This window comes from Apium graveolens, chromosome 9 (genome assembly GCF_009905375.1).
Source record: "Apium graveolens cultivar Ventura chromosome 9, ASM990537v1, whole genome shotgun sequence".
Lineage (NCBI taxonomy): Eukaryota > Viridiplantae > Streptophyta > Magnoliopsida > Apiales > Apiaceae > Apium > Apium graveolens.
Window position 1 is genome coordinate 188,541,796 of NC_133655.1, and position 23,483 is coordinate 188,565,278.

Below are 23,483 nucleotides of genomic sequence, written 5' to 3' on the forward strand. Positions count from 1 at the left end.
TATAACTCACTAAAGATTATCTAAATTGTAGTATATGAGTAAAGATGAAAGCATAAAATTTTAACTAAAAAACACTTTTGATTTTCCTTATAAACACTATGCATATGTAGTAACTGTCATTACTAAAAATTTCACCAAGCAGTTTGTAAGAGAGAGCATAAGTACTACATTACTAGGCGTATGCATTTCCCATGACCATATAAGAGCATGTTGTTGGTTAAGTATTAGAATTTGCTTCAGTGTCATAAACCATCCTTAACCATTCATCAATATCATCGTCAGTTATTTTTGCTTCAGCTCTATCTTCCGGGTCACTATTAACGCCAATGTACTGGTACCCCCCTTCAATAAATTTTTGAGCTCCTCCACCCAAATCAGGTGATGCTTCTTGGTTTGGAACATCAAGAGCACCAGTAGAAAAAGTATTTGTCCCCCCTCCAATTTCTCCTCCTAGTTGGAAACTTCTAGGGTTGGTGATTAAATTTCCATTAGAATATACACCTCCATCCAAATCACCTAAACCTTCTTGGTTTGGAACCTCAAGAGAACTAAACCCACAACCATTTGTGGGGATCACTTGATCTACAATTTTGTCGCCCGCATGATGGCTTCCATTGTTCCCAATAACATTTTCATTATTATAATATATCCACTTAGCTAGATCGTGTGATGGTTCTTTATTTGGAACATGAAGAGCATCAGTCATGTAATCAGCATTTGTCGAGGCCACTTGACGGCTTTCGGTGTTCATTATGATACCATTTTCATAGAAATGCATTTCTCTACCCAAATCAACACTTACTTCTTGATTAGGGACCTGAAAAGTACCCATTACAGAATCATTTATCGGGATCACGTGTCCCTTTTCCAAGAATATTTGATCACCTCCAGTTTTCCCACCTAATTGTTCTTTTCCATAGTTGCTAACAACATTGCCATTACGGTATACCCCTTTAGCCAAATGACCTGATTTTTCTTGATTTAAAACCTGAAGAGCACCTGTCACGCAATATCATTTATCCTGGTCATTTCTAGTGTTTACAATATTATTTTTTTAGAATAAATTCTCTACCTGCATTACCTGATATTTTATTTAGCTTTTGTTGCACACCTTCAAGGGTAAAGCCCACATAGTTTGTGCTTGGTGGAGTCATTGAGGGGTTTGAAGGAAGACTCTTCCATTCAAGATGTTCCTAGGTTTAAGAAGTATAAGACGATTATTAAAACATCGGATAATAAAATAAAAATAAACATGTATAGGTAAGCTTTAAATTAGTACCTTAAAATGATTAGGGCCTTGTGTTGTTCGACTCTTTTTTTGTTTTCCATTCCCCTCATCTGAATTAATGAAGGTCCTATTTTTTTCCTTTGTCAAAATTGTCCCTGTTATCCATACTATGTGATTCCAAAGCATTGTTAAATGAGAAGATATAAGTGGTTTTTCTAGGAAGAAGGATGCCCCTCTTATTAGAGCATCCTTTGCTAAGTCGATGTTGTAATCCTCAGCCATCACTGTATATTGATTAGTAATTAGTCATATAGAATAAAATATAGAATACGAGTATTAAGCTAAGCTGATATCATAAAAATTAAGTACTTTAATATTCAAAATGAATTGTATGCATATTTATTTTTCTGATGTAAGTTCAATCAAATGCATCCATGAGAATAAATATTTATTTTTCTGATTTCAGTTAAGAAAATTAATGTTCCCATATAAGAAACTATAAAGAAAAATATAAGCACTTGTTTTTGCATTTTTTTTTGTTAGAATACTTTTTTATGCATGTTATGTATGTAAATTAGTTGAACTTACAAATGATGGGCATGAAAAAGCATTGATCCTGAATATGCCTCATAAATTCAAAGATGTCCATGTCTCGCAAATAATAATCAGCCATCACAATATGGTAAAATTCTTTACGGTCCTTGAAAAACTTCAGTGCTACGCTAGCTGACCCGGCCGTCGTCACTGAAACCAAATCACACACATGCACAAGGACTTAGTAAATATAATTAACTTCAAGGATATACCATCTTTTTCTTTATTATTCATTTAAGTATATCAATATCATTTTTTTGAATAAATTATCAATAAAATGCCACCAAGAAAAGTTCACATAAAAATTGGCAAAACGTGTATATATACAAATTTTACTTGTATATCAAAACAAATGATTAGATTGGGATGCATGTCATTTTTATTATATATATCTAGGATAGTTTTCCAACACCAATTATGAAGTCATATGGGAGCTACAATAAACCCAATTTTATATTTCTTAAAAGGATTGTAATGTGAAATTTAAATCAATTATTATTAAAAAATGATAATTAATCACACACACCGCACTGTACCAGTATTCGAACATCAACATTTCGTTGTCTTATTATAAACTAATTTACATTGCAAAAAAATGAACCTTTTTTTGCAATTACCACTAACCATGTATCTTGGATTAGAAGTGCAAGTGTGAATTAAATATAAAAGAAATAATTCTAAAGAAAATCTTTACCATTGTACACTTTTTCTTGAAGCAGAGATGCAGTGTGCACGAGGGACGCAGAGTTGCTATCTACCAATAATATATTAGTACTGTTGATTACACTATGCCAGTCCCTTCTTACTCTATCACCTAGATGATTCATCTTTAAGACACTGACTTCAATTTTAATGAGATTACAATATATCCTTGTATATATGAATGTTTCTAAAAGTCCTATAGAAAATATATAGAGAATATATTGATTTGTAGAGTAAGTCAGTTCCTAAATGTTCAATAGAGGGCATATAAAGAAGGTATAAAAAGTCTAAAGTTTGGTAGTGTGCATTTAATAATGGGACCCACTAAAAATATATGAAAACTTATGATACTAAAAAATTTAGTATTTTAATTTTTATGAATTTCAAAAATCGAAGTAAATGGGGGTTTATCAATATGAAATAGTATGAATTTTTTTTATTATTTAATATTAAGTAATTTTATATATTGTTTAGTTAAAAAAATAGGAAATACTCGATATTTTATTAATTTTGAGTTTGACCAATTACTTTAGAAGTAGAGATAACAAAAGAGAAGTAGCAAACAAATTCTAGATAGAGTAGATTACTGTATAGCATTCATAGCCTGCCTACCCAACTAATTGCTATTTTTTATCATAATGTATTAACAAGTATAAATTTATACGAGTTAAAAATGATAATATTGACCTAGTTTTAGGTTAGAAGAAGCAAATAAATTAGGGATAGAAAATAGAAATAGGAAACAAATAGGAGATAGACTAGCAAACAAATTCGAGATAGAGAAAAAAAGTAGAAAACAAATTGGAGATAAGACTAGATTACACTATAACATCCACCACCTATCTACCCATCTACCCAACTAATTGTTATTTCTCATCATAATATAAAACAAGTTTAAAATTTATATTAATATGTTCTTAGTTTATTTTACTATGTATTAAAATTTAAATAAAAGTAAAATAACTTGGCATTCCATGTGCTTAAGTTTGGTGCAAATAAACTTTTCATGAACATTAGTAGAAATTTGAATATCATAATCTCTATTTAATCATGACATCAGTAAAAATTTAAATCAAATTTATGGGGAATAAAAATGCATTAATATTGTAGAAATTAATATCAGATTAGTTAGATCGCGATTGTCCAAAACAAGAGCCCAAGAATTAAGGCCTGAAACGTTAAATTATTTAATAATTTTGTAATTCATAAAGGGGCAAATTAATTATCCTAATTGACGTGCCAAAAAATATTTTCGAGAAATAAACCTAGAGACATAAAAACCTATAAATAATATGTTTCATTTAAGGAATCATCTAGGATTCCTCTTAGGAGGTTGCTTGGGTGATTTTCCCAACAAGTCACCTTAACCAATTCAAAAACAAAGACCCATAATGCCTATATAGAGGGGCATACCCCTCAATTAAAATTATATTTTTTGCTTGATTCTCATTATTCATTAAGATAATTAGGTATGTTTTGAATGTAGATTTTTAGCTCACAATCCCTAACAACAAATAAAATATATTTTTTACGCAATAACATTTAGCGTCGTTTTTGAGAAGAAGACAACCATGCACTAGCATGGAGTGGTCAAGATCATCAACCACAACTGAAGACATCACAACAGTTGTTGAATCACCGTCGCTCACTGTCGCACACTGAAGGGGTCGATTTCATTGTCATAGAGGTTGTTAGGTCACACAACACTATAGAAGGGGGTTAAATATAGTGTTTATAACATTTAAATTGATTTAGAACACAATTATGTAACAGTAATCAAGTATATTCAATATAATAAGCTCTGTTACAAAGTACCAACTACTCTCTCAGTGATGAACAATATCACTAAGAGCTGCTAGGTTACAATGAATAATGTTCTCGTAAATGATAACACATATAGTGTAAACCCTAAGTTGTGTTTATATAGTACACAGTTACAAGATAACTTCTGATTGATATGAAATATATCTCTTCCTAAAATATATCAATCAGATATTATCTTCTGTAGTCCTATAGCTGTCCAACTCTCCATGCATATCTTTATTTGTTTAATCCAGATTCTCTCCTGTAAATTAGCCGCATTCCTTATCTAAAGTCTTCCCGCACTTAAGTCCTGGTATATCTTCTGACGCCTTAAGTTCTGATATAAGTTTTGACTTCAGTAAGTTCTGATTTCCAGTAAGTCTTGATAAGTCCTGATATTAAGTTCTGAAACTAAACACAACAGATTAGACATGACATCACAAATATATCTAACAATCTTCCCCAACTTGTAAATTATGAAAAATATACAAGTTGATAGATTTGATGATGTCAAAAACATTTAAGTACAAATGAAATGAAAGTTTATTTAGACAACTAACTACAACTTACTGTACATGTAGCTTTACCAAAATCACTGGATCAATCTGAATCCAAAGTGATTCCTTGTAAAGTCTTTTACCGGCTTGTCTTCAGCTTTTCTCAGAACTTCAACTAACTGTTCTTTGACTTGCATCAGTTCTTCATCTTCATTATCACCAATCTGATAAATGGTTGTTCTGAGTGCATGAATTGATGTTCTTTCAAGACCATCTCCAAGTCTGATAACTCTAGGATGTGAAAAGTCTTCATTGTAACATAAGCATTTTCCTTTCAAAATTACTTCTACCTTAGCAGAATTCTTCCTCATAGGAATTTCTCTTCCATCATCTTCAGTTATTTTTGGAATGTATTGAAAAGCTTTTGTACCAGAGATTCTTAGAGGATCTCTTATAGCCTTCAATATGTAATTTGACCATTATCTAGTAACATCATATTTTACTTCCAGAAGATAGTGAGTATATTGAAGCTCTTTGACAGACTTCTTTAGCACATCAGTATCAGCTAGTCTGTAAGTTCTGCCATCATTAAGAAATAAAATTAACTTCTCTTTCACATCTGATTCATCATGAGTATCCATGACAATTTTAGCAGACAGCACTTTATCCAGGTGCTTTTGTTTGATTTATTCATATGGTTTGTCTGTCAAAATGAAAGGATATCTAAGAGTGACTTCTAATCCTATTTATATCTTTTCTTCATCAGAACCTAATCCAGCTCTATCTCTAGGTTGCTTGGCTCTCAACCCATATGTTGCAAGTTGATTAATCATTAGATTGGTCTTAGGTTCCACTGAAGTAGCTTTGTTCCCTAGCAGCTTCTTCTTATCAGCAATTGTCATCTTTCCCAAATCAACTTGAGCTCTGTCAGAGGTTAATGTCTTGATGACTTGATCAAGATTTGCAGATCCTTTTGTAGCTTGCTATTCTTCACTATGAACAACTTGTGCTATGTTAGAGGTTGTCTTAGATTCTTCTGTCATCTTTCTTCTTTTCAGAGTTTCAACAGTTTCATTTTCTACAGCAGTATCATCAAAGACTTGAACCATTTTGCACACAGGATTCATCAGAATTTGAGGAATCTTCATTTTCTGCTTCTTTATTGGTTCATCAATCTTTTCTTTCCCTTTTGCTTTGGGATCAATTTCAACTTTTGATCTAGTCTTGGGCTTTGAAGCCTCGAAAGTTGACATTTCCTTGATCACAATGCCTTTTTCCTTAGGCCTTGGAGGTTTCTTTGCATTAGAAGCTTTAGACTTAGGATTTGTCTTCTCAGCTGCAAATCTAGCTTCTTCCTCCTTTAGAGTCTCTAAATCTATTCCAGGATTATGCTTGAGAAACAATCTTTTAGCAATTTCTTCATCAAGAGTCTGAATCTTGGGATCCTTATAGTAGACAGTAGTCTCCCTTCCCTTAAGCTTTAGAGTTTGTAAAAACTTCTGAGAGTCTTGACTTTCAGTTTGAATCAGAATATCAGAACTTGATATCAGACTTTGATTATCAAAATGTACTTTTAGAACTTGAGAATTCACAGCTTCAGAACTTGTATTCTTCTGTGTAGAAGATTTTCTAAAATCAGAAATTAGTTTCTGTGAAGAAACTTTGTTGTTTTGCTTGCCTTGACCTTGACCTTTTCCCTTTCTAGGGTTTCCCTGGTCATCTTCAGAATCATCCTTTTTCTTCAGAGTTTGGCTAGTTGAGCATTTTGACTTAACTACCTTTTCCCCCTTTTTGGCATCATCTGATAGGAGTAGAGAAAGAAGGAGTTCCACTGAAGATTGGATCTCAGTTAATTGAATTTGTTGAGCTGCTTGATTTTGCAAGACCTCATCCAGTTGGGCCTACTGCTTTTCTTGAACTTTCTCAATAGCTTCCATTTTCTCATGAATTGGTCTGATAAACCTCTTTTTGTCTAGTTTGATCTCCATATCTAGCTTATCAGCTGATTCTTGAAGTTTATCAACCTTTGCTTGAGTTGTGGAATGTAGAACTTGAAGAGATTTAGTACTAAGAGCTGTGACTTTTAGTTGGTACTTGAAATCAGAATTTGTCAGCAACTCATCAGCTTTTGAAATATGTTCTGACAGAATATTTGAGCTGGGAATGAAATCATTATCATTCCATTTCTTCGTCCATTCCACTCCTCTAAAAGTTTCCTCCCATGGAACAGGAGCATCTTCTTCAACAAACTTAAGCAGTGCCTCCTTCCCAAGAATTGGAGCATTAACTGGAACACTTGCTGGAGCACTATCTCCAGAACTTGATAAATTCTCATCATCTTCTGTTAACACCAAAGTGTGTGTAACTGAAGGAGTTTCTGGAGCATCTTCATTTAAATTCTGATCTTCAGTGCCAAGATCAAGAATTAGAGTTGATGGTCTCTCAGCTTGTAGAATTGGTGAAACAGGAGGTGTTGACTGTTTTGCTGGTGGAGCTTCCAGATAGAGAACAGTAGGAATATTCAATTTATGAATATCTATTTCAGAATTTGTCTTTTGTTGTTCAACATCATCTGTAGCTTGGATTTGAGAGTGAGGTGGAGAAATCACAGGTTCTGATCTGTGAACTTCAGGAATTTCAGATTCCTGAATCAGAATTTCTCCAGGTGCTGGAAGGGCTTCAAATACTGTAGATTCTTGTGAGATCAGAGATTCCTGATCCCCTTCCTCAACTTCTTCAGAATCTTTAAATTGAATTTGTGCCATATGCACACCTGCTCTTGTCTTCTTTGATCTTTTGGATGGTGGAGAGATATAATCTGTATCAGATTTTACAGATCTTTTCCTTTTAAAAATGCCAGAACCCTCAGCCTCATTCTCCTTCTGAAGAGTTGACTCTTCAGCTTCTACTGTCACAGGTTCTGATGTTGGAAACTGGACCCATTCATCCTCATCTGATTCATCTCTCATAATCAGCCTTCTCTTTCTCTTTGGTGGAGATAGAGGAACAAATTTGGTCCTTTTGGTTTTGGGCCTTGAGGATGTGTCAGATTTTACAACTGGCACCTTTTGAGAAGTACCAGAGATTGGTTTGGATTTGAGAGGTGAGGTTCTGATGGTAGGTGCTGATGAGTGTGGTTGAGAGGATTGTGCTGGTTGAAAGTAGGTTGTGATGATAGGTTATGGTTGAGAATTGGAAGGTTGGGTTGGTGGAGGTTGAGAAGTGGTAGGCTGTGTAGGTGCAACATCAGGATATATAGATTTGTATGTGTGAGGATCAAAATTTACTAAGAATTGTTTGACCGATTGAGAAATTTGGAGGGGTCTTAGTACATTCTTCTTATTATCAGCAGATAATAAGTCTGTGAAAGCCCTTTTGTGAAGTTTAAAGGGTTCAATTGTCTCACTAAAGTTTTGAGGTGCATCTGAACAACAGAAATTAGATATAAGCTGACAGAATCTAGCAAAATAAACTGTGTTGCTATCTTCTTTCATCCTATCACCTATAAAACCCAAAATTGCAGAAGCATAATCAAAATGAGTTTGATTAAGAAGGGCATACCCAATTTGTTGACTCATTATTGCGATAGCATCAAAGTTGGAGCATTTGTTGGCAAAGGCTTTGGTAATGCAGTCGAAAAAGAAGCTCCACTCCCTCCTGATGTAGGGCCTCTTCATTTGTCCCATCTTGGAAAAGATTTCTCATACCCAAGATTTGCCATCATATTTTGAAGAGCTGACTCCCCAACTTGGGAACTGTAAGTACAGTTTTCTGGTAGATGCGAAGCTTGTCGAATAATAAACAAGGTAACCAGATGTTCATCTTCCCCTGTTGAAAAAATAATAATCGGGGACCTATTTTCACTAACATCATCATATAGCCCAGACCTCCGGAACTCCGGAATTTGTTTGCCTGAGAGAAGCTGTGGTTGGGTCAGAGCATAACCAATTTCACTTCGAGCAAGAAAATCTTAAATGAAGTGAAGTTCAGAAGGAGCCTCGTCCTTGTTGAGAATAACCATGTAGTTGTTGGGAACAAACTTGGCTCCATCATAAATAAGATTCTTTGGTGCCATTTCTGTGAAAAATTAAGTGAAAAGTTGTGTGTTTGTAAGGTATTTGATAAAATGCCTGTAAGAATGTCAGTCAGAAGATAGAGAGAAGAAGAGAGAGACAGTAAAATAAGAGAGATTAGAAAAGAGTAAAAGTAGTTAAAAGATTATTGAAATCTTTAACTCTAGTATTTATACTCTCCATGTGACAACGGCTCTTTTCGGAAGTAGAACAAACATTTTACATCTAGCAGCATGTAAACAGTCAAAACATTATTAGTGGGCACGGTAAACGTGCAGTAATTATTGCTCACATGCGGTTACCAAAACAAACACGCAACCCATTAACCAAATGATTAGTAATGTTTTTATCTCACTTAAATATTTTGTGATAATATGACCGTTACAGTAAATATTAAAAAAATAAGTCAAGTAAATAAATAATGCCACGTAAGCATCAGGATTTGCATCAGAACTTGACTACTATCATAATTTAACGGTCATCAGAACATGGCTTCTGTACTCAAAAAGTGAATGACTGTTTCTGTGATTCTTCACACAAATACTGACTGGTTTCTTCAGAGTTTAATCATCAGAACATAATCAGAACTTGTCCTCAGAATTTATGCAAATAATGTTTAACTGTTTATCTGAAACAACTTAATCACCACAGTAATTTTCATCATTCATATGGAGTGACAGTGTGTGTATGTGCAAGTGATCAGATAAAGATTAAAGTCTAATAAACTTCGGTATATCTTAGAAATAAGGCATAACTAAGAAAAGTGCTCAAAATATGTCTTTAATTTTGAAGTCTACTATAGAATAAATTTATGCAAGTATCCACCTCAACTGTTTGTGCTCATTTTATGCATCTTTTGAAATTCTTTTGACAGTGGCTTCTCAGTGTAAATGAGTTACAACTGCTATCAGAATTTATGTTGTTAACAAAATATTTCTCCAGTAATCAGAGAATGTGAAAAGTCACCAAGAAAAATTTGCTTTTCTAATGCATATTACTTAATACGAGCAATGAACTTGGATCTTCCCTCTCACATAAATTACTCTAGATCTCAAAGGAGTACCTGATTTTAATTTTTCTTTTCTTTTGTTTTCTTCAGATAAGTGACGCTTATCAAGCATGTAGTTCATCCCTAAGATTTACTGACATCAGAATTTGACAGATAAGAAGCAATAATCTAGTTTGTGACTTAGTAATAAGATACACAAAGTAAATTTGACTAAGATCAAAATCAGAGTTTGCTTGTGTTATTGATTTCCACATAAACAACTAATTCAAACATGGGATACATAATTTGTTAAAGACTACTAAGTCAGCATCTAACAAGATAATACTCATTGGATTGAATAGTCACAGAACATTCAAAACACTCTCAGAGTTTATAGAATCACATCAGATAACAAGCAGTTTTTAATATGTTACAATCTAAAGCACATATTACATGAAGATAAGAAAATCTGTAAACACTGATCATAAAGTCTGATGCATGAGAACAAAAACAAAACAGATTTTGAGAAAGAACCTGAAACCATTCCAAGTTCATTTACCAGTCTTGTAAAGGTAGCTTCACATAGTGGTTTTATGAAGATATCTGCTAGTTGTTGATCTGTTGGAACAAAATGCAAATCCACTATACCTTCCATCACATGTTCCCTTATGAAATGGTACATAATGCTGATGTGCTTTGTCATTGAGTGTTGAACTGGATTACCTATCATAGCAATAGCACTTTGATTATCACAGTAAATGGGAATTTTAGAAAATTCTAACCCATAGTCCAGTAACTGATTCTTCATCCAAAGAATCTGTGCACAACAGCTTCCTGCAGCAATATATTCTGCTTCCGCAGTTGATGTGGAAATTGATTTATGTTTCTTGCTAAACCAAGAAACCAATCTGCCTCCAAGAAATTGGCAGCTTCCACTAGTGTTTTTCCTGTCTATTTTGCATCCTACAAAATTTGCATCTGAGTAACCTATTAGCTTAAAATCTGATTCCCTAGGATACCACAATCCAAGATCAGTTGTACCCTTGAGGTACTTGAAAATTCTTTTCACAGCTATTAGATGAGGTTCTCTTGGATCAGCCTGAAATCTTGCACAAAGACAGGTAGCATACATGATATCAGGTCTACTTGCAGTTAAATAAAGTAAAGAGCCAATCATACCTCTGTAGTTAGTAATATCTATTGATGCTCCAGTATCTTAATCTAACTTGGTGGCAGTGGCCATAGGAGTGGATGTAGTTGAATTGTCTTGCATTCCAAATTTCTTGAGTAAATTTCTGGTGTAGTTGGATTGATTTATAAAAGTACCTTCTTCGGTTTGCTTGACTTGAAGTCCCAGAAAATAGCTCAACTCTCCCATCATACTTATTTGATATCTTGACTGCATTAACTTGGAAAATCTTTCACAAAGTTTTATATTTGTAGAGCCAAAGATGATATCATCAACATATATCTGTACCAAAAGTAAGTCATTTTCATGATTGAGGTAGAACAAAGTTTTATCAATTGTGCCTCTGGTAAATCCACTTTCCAGAAGGAATTGAGCTAAAGTCTCATACCATACTCTTGGAGCTTGCTTAAGGCCATAAAGTACTTTTTCAAGCCTGTAGACATGATTTGGAAATTTTGGATCTACAAAGCCTGGAGGTTGTTGTTAGGTCACAAAACACTATAGAAGGGGGTTGAATATAGTGTTTATACAATCAAATTGATTTATCAACACAAGTATGTAACAGTAATCAAGTATATTCAATATAATAAACTCTGTTACAATAGAACTATTGTTCTCTCTTAGTAATGAACAATATCACTATGAGCTGCTAGGTTACAATGTATAATCTTCCTCATGAATGATAACACATATAGTGTAAACCCTTAAGTTGTGTTTATATAGTACACAGTTACACGATATCTTCTAATTGATATGGAATATAATTTTGTCTCCTAAAATATATCAATCAGATATTATCTTCTACAAGTCTTCTAGTCTTCTAACTCTTCATGCATATCTTCTATTGTTTTAGTCACGATCCTTTCATGTAAAATAGCTGTTTTCCTTATATGAAGTATCCGCACTTAAGTCCTGATATAGATCCTGACGGCCTTAAGTTCTGATATAAGTTCTGACTTCAGTAAGTTCTGATTTCCAGTAAGTCCTGATATTAAGTTCTGAAACTAAACACAACAGATTAGACATGACATCTCAAATATATCTAACAATCTCCCCCAACTTGTAAATTATAAAAAATATACAAGTTGATAGATTTGATGATGTCAAAAACATTTAAGTACAAATGCAATAAGAGTTTATTTAGACAACTAACTACAACTTAGAGTCCTTGTAGCTTTTACCAATCTTACTGAGTCAATCTGAATCCAAAGTGATTCTTGACAAAGTTTGATATCAGCTTCTCTTCTGCATTCCTTAGGACTTGAGCTATTATAGCTTTGACTTGCTTCATTACTTCATCTTGACTTCCAATCTGATAGATTGCAGTCCTAAGTGCTGAGATATGATTTCTTTCCAAACCATCACCAAGTCTGATTACTCTTGGATGAGATGAGTCTTCATTATAACACATACATTTCTCTTTCAGAATAACTTCAAGTTTAGCAGAATCCTTCTTCATTGGAATTTTACTTCCATCATCTTCAACTATATTTGGAATGAATTTTGTAACCCTTGATCCAGAAATTCTTGCTTTATCCCTTATGGTCTTCATTATGAAATTTGACCATCTCCTAGTAATCTCAGACTTTATCTCTAAAAGATAATGAAAGAATTGAAGTTCTTTCAGAGATTTGTTCAGCATATCTGATTCTGACATTCTGTATGTTTTTCCATCTTCAAGAAACAGAATCAGCTTTTCTTTGACATTACTTTTATCATGAGCATAAGGTGTTTCTGTGTAACTTCTTCAAGTGGTTTGTCAGTCAATAAAAATGGATCTCTAGTAAGTACTCCAACTTCTGTCTTGATCTTGGCTTCTTCAGAACCTAATCCAGCTCTGTCTCTTGCTTCTCTGAATTTCAATCCAACAGTCATGAAATCATATAACAGTTGACTTTTCTTAGGATCTGATGGATTAATATTCTTCCATAGGAGTTTTCTCTTATCAGTAATTGTCAATTTGCTTAAATCAACTTGAGCTTTGTCAGAGGTTGATGTATTGATGACTTGATCAGAATTTGCTGTTTCTTCTATAGCTTGCTGTTCTTCACTCTAAACAACTTGAGCTATGTCAGAGGTTGTCTTAGATTCTTCAGTTATCTTCCTTCTTTTCAGAGTTTCAACAGTTTCATCTTCAACAGCTGTATCATCAAAAACTTGGAGGTTTCTTTGCATCAGAAGCTTTAGACTTAAAATTTATCTTCTCAGCTGCAAATCTAGCTTCTTCCTCCTTTAAAGTCTCTAAATCCATTCCAGGATTATGCTTGAGAAATAGTCTTCTAGCAATTTCTTCATCAAGTGTCTGAATCTTGGGATCTTTATAATAGACTGTAGTCTCCCTTCCCTTGAGCTTCAGAGTTTGCAAGAACTTCTGAGAGTCTTGAGTTTCAGCTTGAATCAGAACATCAGAACTTGATATCATATTTTGATTATCAGAACTTGCTATCAGAACTTGAGCATCTACAGCTTCAGAACTTGTCTTCTTCTGTGTAGAAGATTTGCTAGAATTAGAAATTAGTTTCCTTGAAGAAACTTTGTTATTTTTCCCTTGACCTTGACCCTTGCCCTTGCTAGGGTTTCCCTGGTCATCTTCCTTATCATCCTTTCTCTTCAGTACTTGACTAGTAGAGCATTTGGACTTCACCACCTTCTCCCCATTTTTGGCATCATCTGGTAGGAGTAAAGATAGAAGAAGTTCTACTGAAGATTGGATTTCATTCAGTTGAGCTTGTTGAGAGGCTTGATTTTGCAGGACCTCAGTCAGTTGGGCCTGTTGCTATTCTTGAACCTTCTCAATAGCCTCTACTTTCTCATGAATAGGTCTGATAAACATGTTCTTGTCCAGCTTGATCATCAGATCCAGCTTATCAGCATTTTCCTGTAGCTTATCAACCTTGGCATGAGTAATGGAGTATTGACCTTGAAGGCTTTTAGTACTGAGATCTGTGACTTTAAGTTGAGCTTTAAAGTCGGAATTTGTAATCAACTCATCAGCTTTAGCAATATGTTCAGACAGAACTTTGGAGCTTGGAATAAAATCAGATTCATTCCACTTCTTGGTCCATTCAACTCCTCTATGAGTTTCTTCCCATGGAACAGGAGCATCTTGTTCAACAAACTTTTTAATCAGTGCCTCCTTTCCAAGAGTTTGAGCTGGTGTGTTGACTGGAGCTGACTCTCCAGAACTTGTAAGAAACTCATCATCTTCTGACAACACAAGTGTGTGTGTGGCTGTTGGAGATTTTGGTACAACTTCATCTGTTTCCACATCCAGAATTGGAGTAGTTGGAACTTCAGCATTTAGTGGAAAAATAGGTGAAGTTGCCACTTGTCCTTTTGGTGCTTCCAGAAATAGGACAGATGGAATGATCAGCCTATGAAGGTAAATTTCAGGACTTAATCTTGAATCTTCAACTTTAGCATTTTCTTTGATAGGAGAGACAGGAGGTGTGATCACTGTGTCTGGAACAGTGTCTTGAGCTTGAGGTGGAGGTGGAAAAGCTTCAATCACTATTGGTCTTGATGAGATCAGAGATTCCTGATCCCCTTCCTCAGCTTCTGTAGCATCCTCAGATTGAGGTTGTGCCATATGCCTTCTTGCTCTCATTTTCTTAGATCTCCTGGATGGTGGAGGAGTTGCTTGAGCAGCATCAGAACTTGAAGTTCTTTTCCTCTTTAATATATCAGATCCCTCAGCTTCAGTCTGTTTCTGAGGAATTGACTTTTCAGCTTCTTTTGTCACAGGTTCTGATGCATGAACCTGGACTTGATCCTCTTCATCTGATTCATCCCTAAGAATCATCCGTCTTCTCCTTGGTGGAGATTTAGGAACAGATTTTGCTCTTGAAGGTTTGGATCTAGATGTTGTAGCAGATGGTTGTGGTTGAGAAGATTGTGCAGGTTGGAAATAAGTTCTGATGGTAGGTTGTGATTGTGGTTGAGAAGTTTGAGCTGGTTGAGTATTGGTTGTAGGTACTGATGGAGGTTGAGCTGGTGCTACATCAGGATATATGGTACTGTATGTGATTGGATCAGAATTTACTAAGAACTGTTTGATTGATTGAGGAATTTGGAGGGGTCTTAGTATAGTCTTCTTATTATTAGTAGATAATAAGTCAGTGAAAGCCCTTTTGTAAAGTTTAAAGGGTTCAATTGTCTCACTAAAGTTTTAAGGTGAATCAGGACAACAAATATTATAAATAAGTTGACAAAATCTAGCAAAATAGACTATATTGCTATCTTCTTTCATCCTATCACCAATAAATCCTAAAACAGCACTTGCATAATCAAAATGTGTTTGATTCAAAAGGGCATACCCGATTTGCTGACTCATTATGGGTATAGCATCAAAATTTGAGCACTTGTTGGCCAAAGCTTTTGTAATACAGTCAAAGAAAAAACTCCACTCCCTCCTGATGTGGGGTCTCTTCAATTGTCCCAGCTTTTCCAAAGACTTTTCATAGCCCAGATTTGCCATCATTTGTTGAAGAGCTGACTCCTCAACTGTTGAATTGAAAGTGCAATCTTCTGGAAAATGTAGTGCTTGTCGAACAGTTGACAAAGTCACCACATGCTCATTCTCCCCTGTTGTAAAGATAATACTTGGGGATCCAGCTGTTCCACCATCATCATAAACACCGGACCGCAAAAACTCTAGAATCTGCTTGCCTGAGAGAACCTGGGGTTAGGTCAGTGCATAGCCTATTTCACTTTGAGCAAGAAAGTCTTGGACGAAATGAAGTTCTGAAGGAGCCTCGTCCTTAGAAAGAATAGCCATGTTATTAGGAACAAACTTGGCTCCATCATAGATTAGATCTTTGGGTGCCATTTATGTAAAGAAATAAGTGAGAAAATGTGTGTTCACAAGGTGTTTGTTAAAAAGCCTGTAAGAAAGTCCGTTAAAAAATAGAGAGTAAAAGAGAGAGAGAGAGAGAGAGAGTAAAAGAAATAAGAGAGTAAGTAAGAGAGAAAGTAAAAGATTTGGGTTATCTTTTGTATCTAATATTTATACTCTTTCCACTCAACGGCTCTTTTTGGAAGTAAAACAAACACTGTTTACACCTAGCAGCATGGAAATAGTCAAAAAAGTAATGAGTAGGCATGGTAAACGTGCAGTAATTATTGCTCACATGCTGTTACCAAAACAAACACGCAACCCATTAACCAAATGATTATCACTGTTTTTATCTCACCTGATTATTTTCTGACAAAATATAACCGTTACAGTAAATACTGAAAACAAGCCAAGTAATTAAATAATGCCACGTAAGCATCAGAGTTTCCATCAGGATTTACATCCGAACTTGACTATTATCAGAATTTAACGATCATCAGAACATGGCTTCTGTACTCAAAAAGTGAATGTCTGTTCCTGTGATTCTTCACACAAATACTAATTGGTTTCTTCATAGTTTAATCATCAGAACTTGTCCTCAGAATTTATGCAAATAATACTTAACTGTTTGTCAAAAACAACTTAATCACCACAGTAATTTTCATCATTCATATGGAGTGAGAGTGTGTGCATTTGCAAATGATCAGATAATGATTAAAGTCTGATAAACTTCAGTATACCTTAGAAATAAGGCATAACTAAGAAAAGTGCTTAAAATCTGTCTTTAATTTTGAAGTCTACTATAGAATAAAGTTATGCAAGAGTCTACCTCAACTGTATGTGCTCATTTTATGCATCTTTTGACATTCTTTTTACAGTGGCTTCTCGGTGTAAATGAGTCACAACTGCTATCAGAAGTTATGCTATTATCAGTGGATTTCTCCAGTAATCAGAGAATGTAAGTCACCAAGAAAAATTTATTTGCTTTTCTAATGCATATAACTTAATACCAACAATGCACTTGGGTCTTCCCTTTCACATATTTACTCTAGATCTCAAAGGAGTACCTGACTTCAATTTCTTTTCTTTTGTTTTCTTCAGATAAGTGAGGCTTATCAAGCATGTAGTTCATCCTTAAGATTTACTGACATCGGAATTTGACAGATAAGAAACAATAATCTAGTTTGTGACTTAGTAATAAGATACACAAAATAAATTTGACTAAGATCAAAATCAGAGTTTGCTTGTGTTATGGATTTCCACATAAACAACTAATTCAAACATGGGATACACGGTTTGTTAAAGACTACTAAGTCAGCATCTAACAAATAATCTGTTATTCCCAAGGAACTAACAATGAGATTTACAGAAGGGGGGTTGAATGTAAATCTCAAAACTTTTTCAAGTTTTGAGCAGTTTCAAAAGCTAAGTGTATGATGAACAAATATGTGTGAATTGCTTTAAGCAAGTGCAGAAAGCTGTATATTCAAAACACAAATGTAAAGAACACAAAGGCTTTAAACTTTTTTGGTGGATTTGTTGTTCCACCAGAGATGTGTATTTCAGAAAATATGTGATACAAAAAATTGTTCACAGCTGCTTCCTAGTACAAACTAGATAATTTTCTCTCTGAATTTTTCTAAATAGCTCTTGAAAATTCACACCTAATTACTAGCTGCAACTTGGTTTATATATCACCAAGTATTTCAAGTGAAGACAAAGATAAAATACAATTATAAAATAGTCCTTCACATGTTTATTCTTCATTTCTCTATCCAATGCAATCTAAGATAATCTGTGAATCTTTGAATACTTCCTTATTTGCACTAGAATGGAAATGTTGCTTTTTCTTGATTCCTCTAAGAGGCTACCACATTCCAATTGTCTCTGTCAACCCATGTGCCTCTGTCAGCTTATGAATTGTCACTATCAACTGCTATGAAACTGAGCATCCATTGAAGCTTTCATCCGTTTGTGGCTTTATCCGTTGATGCTCTTATCCGTTGATGCTTTAGTAGTTGAAGCTTTATCCGTTGATGCACTCATCCGTTGATGGATGTTATCCGTTGAAGCTTTAGAGACATCCGTTGAGGCTTTGTTTCTCATCCGTTGAAGGTCTTTAATTTACCAGTTGATACTACTTCATTTATACAAAATTACAAGGCATGAAATATTTATAATTAGCCCTCCTATTTGCATATCCACTAGTAGTCAACATGACTCATAATTTCCTACAACTTCTAAGAATTATAACTCATTTGCAAAGACTGAAATGTGCTACAATACTAAATTTATTTCTAAGTAAAGCTACTCCATCAACGGATAGCCAAAGTGGTCTTACCCGTTGAGGCTACAAACACTAGATTTCTACTTAAGTGTTTTATTTAATTTATCATCAAACTAATACACATATATTCCTAACATAAGCCACATTGGAGTGAATAGTCACAGAACATTCAAAACACTATCAAAATATATAGAATCACATCAGATAATAATCAGTATTTTATATATTATAATTTAAGCACAGATTACATGGAGATAAGACAATCTGTAAACACTGATCATAAAGTCTGATGCATGAGAACAAAAACTAAACAGATTTTGAGAAAGAACCTGAAACCATTCCAAGTTCATTTACCGGTCTTGTAAAAGTAGCTGCATATAGTGGTTTTGTGAAGATATCTACAAGTCGTTGATCTGTTGGGACAAAATGCAATTCCATTGTACCTCCCATCACATGTTTCCTTATGAAATGGTACCTAATGCTGATGTACTTTGTCATTGAGTGTTGGACTGGATTACATGTCATAGCAATAGCACTTTGATTATCACAGTAAATAGGTATTTTAGAGTATTCTAACCCATAGTCCAGTAACTAATTTTTCATCCAAAAAATCTGTGCACAACAGCTTCCTGCAGCAATATATTCTGCTTTTGTAGTTGATGTCGAAATTGATTTCTGTTTCTTGCTAAACCAAGAAACCAATCTGCCTCCAAGAAATTGGCAGCTTCCACTAGTGCTTTTCCTGTCTATTTTGCATCCTGCAAAATCTGCATATGAGTAACCTATTATCTTAAAATCTGATTCCCTAGGATACCACAGTCCTAGATCAGCAGTACCCTTGAGGTACTTGAAAATTCTTTTCACAACTATTAGATGAGGTTCTCTTGGATCAGCCTGAAATCTTGCACAAAGACAGCTAGCATACATGATATTAGGTCTACTTGCAGTTAAATAGAGTAAAGAGCCAATCATACCTCTATAGTTAGTAATATCTAGTGATGCTCAAGTATCTTTATCTAACTTGGTTGCAGTGGCCATGGAAGTTATTACAGTTGAACTGTCTTGCATTCCAAACTTCTTAAGTAAATTTCTGGTGTACTTGGATTGATTTATGAAAGTACCTTCTTCAGTTTGCTTCACTTGAAGTCCCATAAAATAACTAAGTTCTCCCATCATACTCATTTGATATCTTGACTGCATTAGCTTGGAAAATCTTTCACAGAGCTTTGTATTTATAGATCCAAAGATGATATCATCAACATATATCTATACCAAAAGTAAGTCATTTCCATGGTTGAGGTAGAACAGAGTTTTATCAATTATGCCTCTGGTAAATCCACTTTCTAGAAGGAATTGAGCTGAAGTCTCATACCATGCTCTTGGAGCTTGCTTAAGGCCATAAGTGCTTTGTCAAGCCTGTAGACATGATTTGGAAATTTTGAATCTACAAATCCTGGAGGTTGTTCAACATATACCTCTTCTTCCAATTCTCCATTGAGAAAAGCACTTTTCACATCCATTTGAAAGACTTTAAACTTCTTATGAGCAGCATAAGCCAAAATGATCCTAATGGCTTCCAATCTAGCAACTAGAGCAAATGTTTCATCATAGTCAATACCCTCTTGTTGAGAGTACCCTTTAGCAACCAGCCTTACTTTGTTTCTTGTAATTATGCCATCACTATCAGTTTTGTTTCTGAACACACATTTTGTGCCAAAAATTGATCTGTTCTTTGGTCTTGGCACTAGGGTCTAGACTTTGTTTCTTTCAAATTCATTTAACTCTTCTTGCATTGCTTACACCCAATCAGCATCTTGAAGAGTTTCATCCACTTTCTTTGGTTCAGTCTGAGATAGAAAGGAGTGAAAGAGACATTCATTTGATGTTGTTGTTCTAGTTATGACATCAGGATCTCCAATTATTAAGTCAGGTGTGTGTGATTTAGTCCACTTCCTTGCAGATGGAAGTTGATCTCTAGAACTGGATCCAACCCCCATGATCCATGCTGTCTCCATCAGCATTTTCTGATGCTCCCCCTGAAGTTATGCTCTCTGAAATTTAAGAATTTGAGTTGGATTCTTCAGGAATTGAAGAATCAGAGTTTCCAGAATTATCAGAGTTTGGCTCATCAGAACTTGAAGAACCAGTGATAGGTGCTGATGCTTCTTAAGAGTCTTGAGATGTGGTAGGATCATTAGATTGCTCCCCCTGAACAGGTGCATTTTCCCTTGGAGTAATTGCCATAATTTCAATGACATTAGAATTTAACCTGTCAGAACTTGCAGGATCAGGATTTAGGTCATCAGAATTTAAATCTTCATTTTCAAATCTCAGCTGATCACGATCATTGAAATCTTCAAGTCCAGTAATCTTTTTATTATAAAAAGATACATTGATAGATTTCATGACAACCCTTATTTTTAAATTGTAGACTCTGAAGGCTTTTATGGAAAGTGGATATCCAACAAAAATTCCTTCATCAGCTTTTAGATCAAATTTTGACAGCTGTTCAGGATGAGTCTTTAGAACAAAATACTTGCATCCAAATACATGAAAGTATTTCAGATTTGGCTTCTTTTTCTTCACCGTCTCATATGGTGTTTTTCCATGCTTGTTTATGAGTGTAGCATTCTGTGTAAAACAAGCAGTCTGCACAGCTTCAGCCCAAAAGTAGGTTGGTAGCTTTGCTTCATCAAGCATAGTTCGTACAGCTTCAATGAGAGTCCTGTTCTTTCTTTCTACAACTCCATTTTGCTGTGGAGTTCCAGGTGCAGATTCCTGCTTTATTTCATGCTCTTTGCATAACTCTTCCATGACTGAATCTTGAACTCAGTGCCATTATCACTTATTATTTTAACAGAATCTTTGACCAACTTATCCAGCTGTCTGACATGATCAGTTAGAGTAGATACAGTTTCATTCTTCTTGTGCAAGAAATACACCCAAGTGTTTCTTGTGAACTCATCCACTATAACCATAGCATATTTCTTCTTTGCAATGGACATGACATTGACTGGACCAAATAGATCAACATGCAGTAAGTGATAAGACTCAAGAATTGAAGATTCAGTTTTGCTCTTGAATGAAGATTTTCTTTATTTTGCCTTTTGACATGAATCACAAAGGCCATCAGGAGAAAATACTGATTTTGGAAGTCCTCTCATAAGATCTTTCTTTACTAGCTCATTTATGTTGTGGAAATTTAAATGAGAGAGTCTCTTGTGCCAATTCCAGCTTTCTTCAATTGATGCTCTGCTTAACAGACAGATTACAGAACCGTCAGGGTTTGTTGAAATTCTGGCTTCATATATGTTACAATGTTTGTAACCTTTCAGAACTACTTTGCCTGTAGAATTACTTACAACTTCACAGTGTTCTTCAAAGAAATCCACATGATAACCTCTGTCACAGATTTGACTCACACTTAGAAGATTGTGTTTAAGTCCTGAGACAAGAGCTACTGATTGAATGATGACATTCCTAAGATTGATATTGCCATATCCCAGAGTCTTTCCCATGTTTCCATCTCCATAAGAAACTCCTGGGCCAGCTTTCTCCACAAAGTCTGATAGCAGGGCTTTATTTCCAGTCATATGTCCTGAACATCCTAGAATATCCACTGTCCAGAACTAGGATGTTTTTCCTGTTACCCTGCAATCACAAAGACCACTATTGGTTAGTTTTAAGGACCCAGACTTGCTTGAATCATTTGGTCAATTTAAGTTTGTTAGCATTTGCAGCGGATTTAATTTTAGAGTTTATGCTAACTTGCTTTTTATCAGACTTTATATCAGACTTTGTATCAGAATTTACACTAGAAGGAATTACACTAACTTTCTTCAAATAAGGTTTTATTTAATAATAATTATAGTACAAACTATGATATTCCTTACAAGTATAAATGGAATGCCATAAACTACCACAATTAAAACAAGGATTTTATGGTTTAAACCTAACAGACTGACTCTTAACTCCTGATCTAGGAGATAAAGGTTTATATCTTTATTTTTCCTGCAAAAAGAAGCAAGATGGTTAGAGTTTCCACAATTATAGCATTTCTTTCTAGGAGCATTAGGAACAGGCATATAATTATTGCTTTTATTCACACCTTCCTTTTCATTCCTATTTTTCCTAGCTTCCTTGACCTTGTTCACATTTCTAATCTCTTTCAGCTTATGCTTAAGATGCTTCTGTGTCATTAAACCTATGTTTACTGAAGCTGGTTTGTCCTGTTTTAATTTGTCAGAAGTTGACTTTTATTTGACTTCTGTTTTAGAATCAGACTTTGACACATCAGTTTTTGCTACAAATTTAACAGGATTAACTTTAGGCTTTTCATCTTTCTTGGTAAAGTTTGGTTTAGATGACACAGTTTCCTTTTCTTCCTTATCATCTAGGTAACCTGGACCTTTCCAATTTCTATTTTCTAAGATTTTCTAACTTGTTCTTCCAGAGTTAGTCCAAGTTTTGATTATCTCCTTTTCCTATTCCAGTTCAGATTTAAGAGATTTATTCAATTTTAGCACTTCATCTCTAACATACAAAGCCTCATCTCTTTCTTTCTGAGTTTGATGGAACATAACTAACTCTTTTTCTAAGTAGTCACTTCTGTTTCTAAGAGCAAGACTTTCAGAAGTTAATCTTTCATTTATTAAAGTCAGATATCTAAAACTAATGAACATGGTTTTCAAATATAATCTTAGCTCAGAAATATCATCAGTATGAAATACAAGAGTTGATTGAGGTACCTTTAATTCAGCAGCATCAGTACTACTATCAGCATTTGTCATCAAGGCATAGTTCACCTCATCTTCAGAATCTGAAGTGTCTGCCCAGTTTTCTTCTTTGTGATAAGTGCATGTCCTTTATCACCTTTTGCTTTCTTGCAGTCAGGAGAGATGTGGCCTCTTTCACCACAATTGTAGCATTTGACATTTGAGTTGTCTCCCCTATAAGACTTTCCTCGTTTGCCTTCAGACTTTCTGAACCCTTTCTTTTACGAACTTCCACCTTTCCTTGAAAACTTCTTACCCTTTCTGAATTTCTTGTAGGCAATCTTTGTGATACCCTTCACCATAAGAGCACACAGTTGCATCATTTATGCATCAACATCAACTTCAGATAAATTTTCAGATTCTGAATCATCATCATCAGAATATGATGACTCTGAATCAGACTGTATGATGAGAGCCTTTCCTTTGCCCCTCTTTGAGACAACCACTTTAGGAGATTCCTCCTCAGCTTTAAGAGCAACTGTCTTTGACTTTCTTCCATGCCTTTTTCTCCTT

At 34.7% G+C, this 23,483-nt stretch overlaps 1 protein-coding gene across 1 annotated transcript; it reads right to left on the reverse strand.

Moving 5' to 3' along the window:
- Positions 1 to 217: 217 nt before the first annotated feature.
- On the reverse strand, positions 218 to 1,510 carry LOC141685792 (uncharacterized). The gene is made up of 3 exons (XM_074490878.1): positions 1,280 to 1,510; positions 1,082 to 1,193; positions 218 to 999 (listed from the first exon to the last, which is right to left on the reverse strand). Exons 1-3 carry the CDS (start codon positions 1,508 to 1,510, stop codon positions 218 to 220), a joined length of 1,125 nt encoding a protein of 374 aa, XP_074346979.1.
- Between the last annotated feature and the right edge of the window lie 21,973 nt (positions 1,511 to 23,483).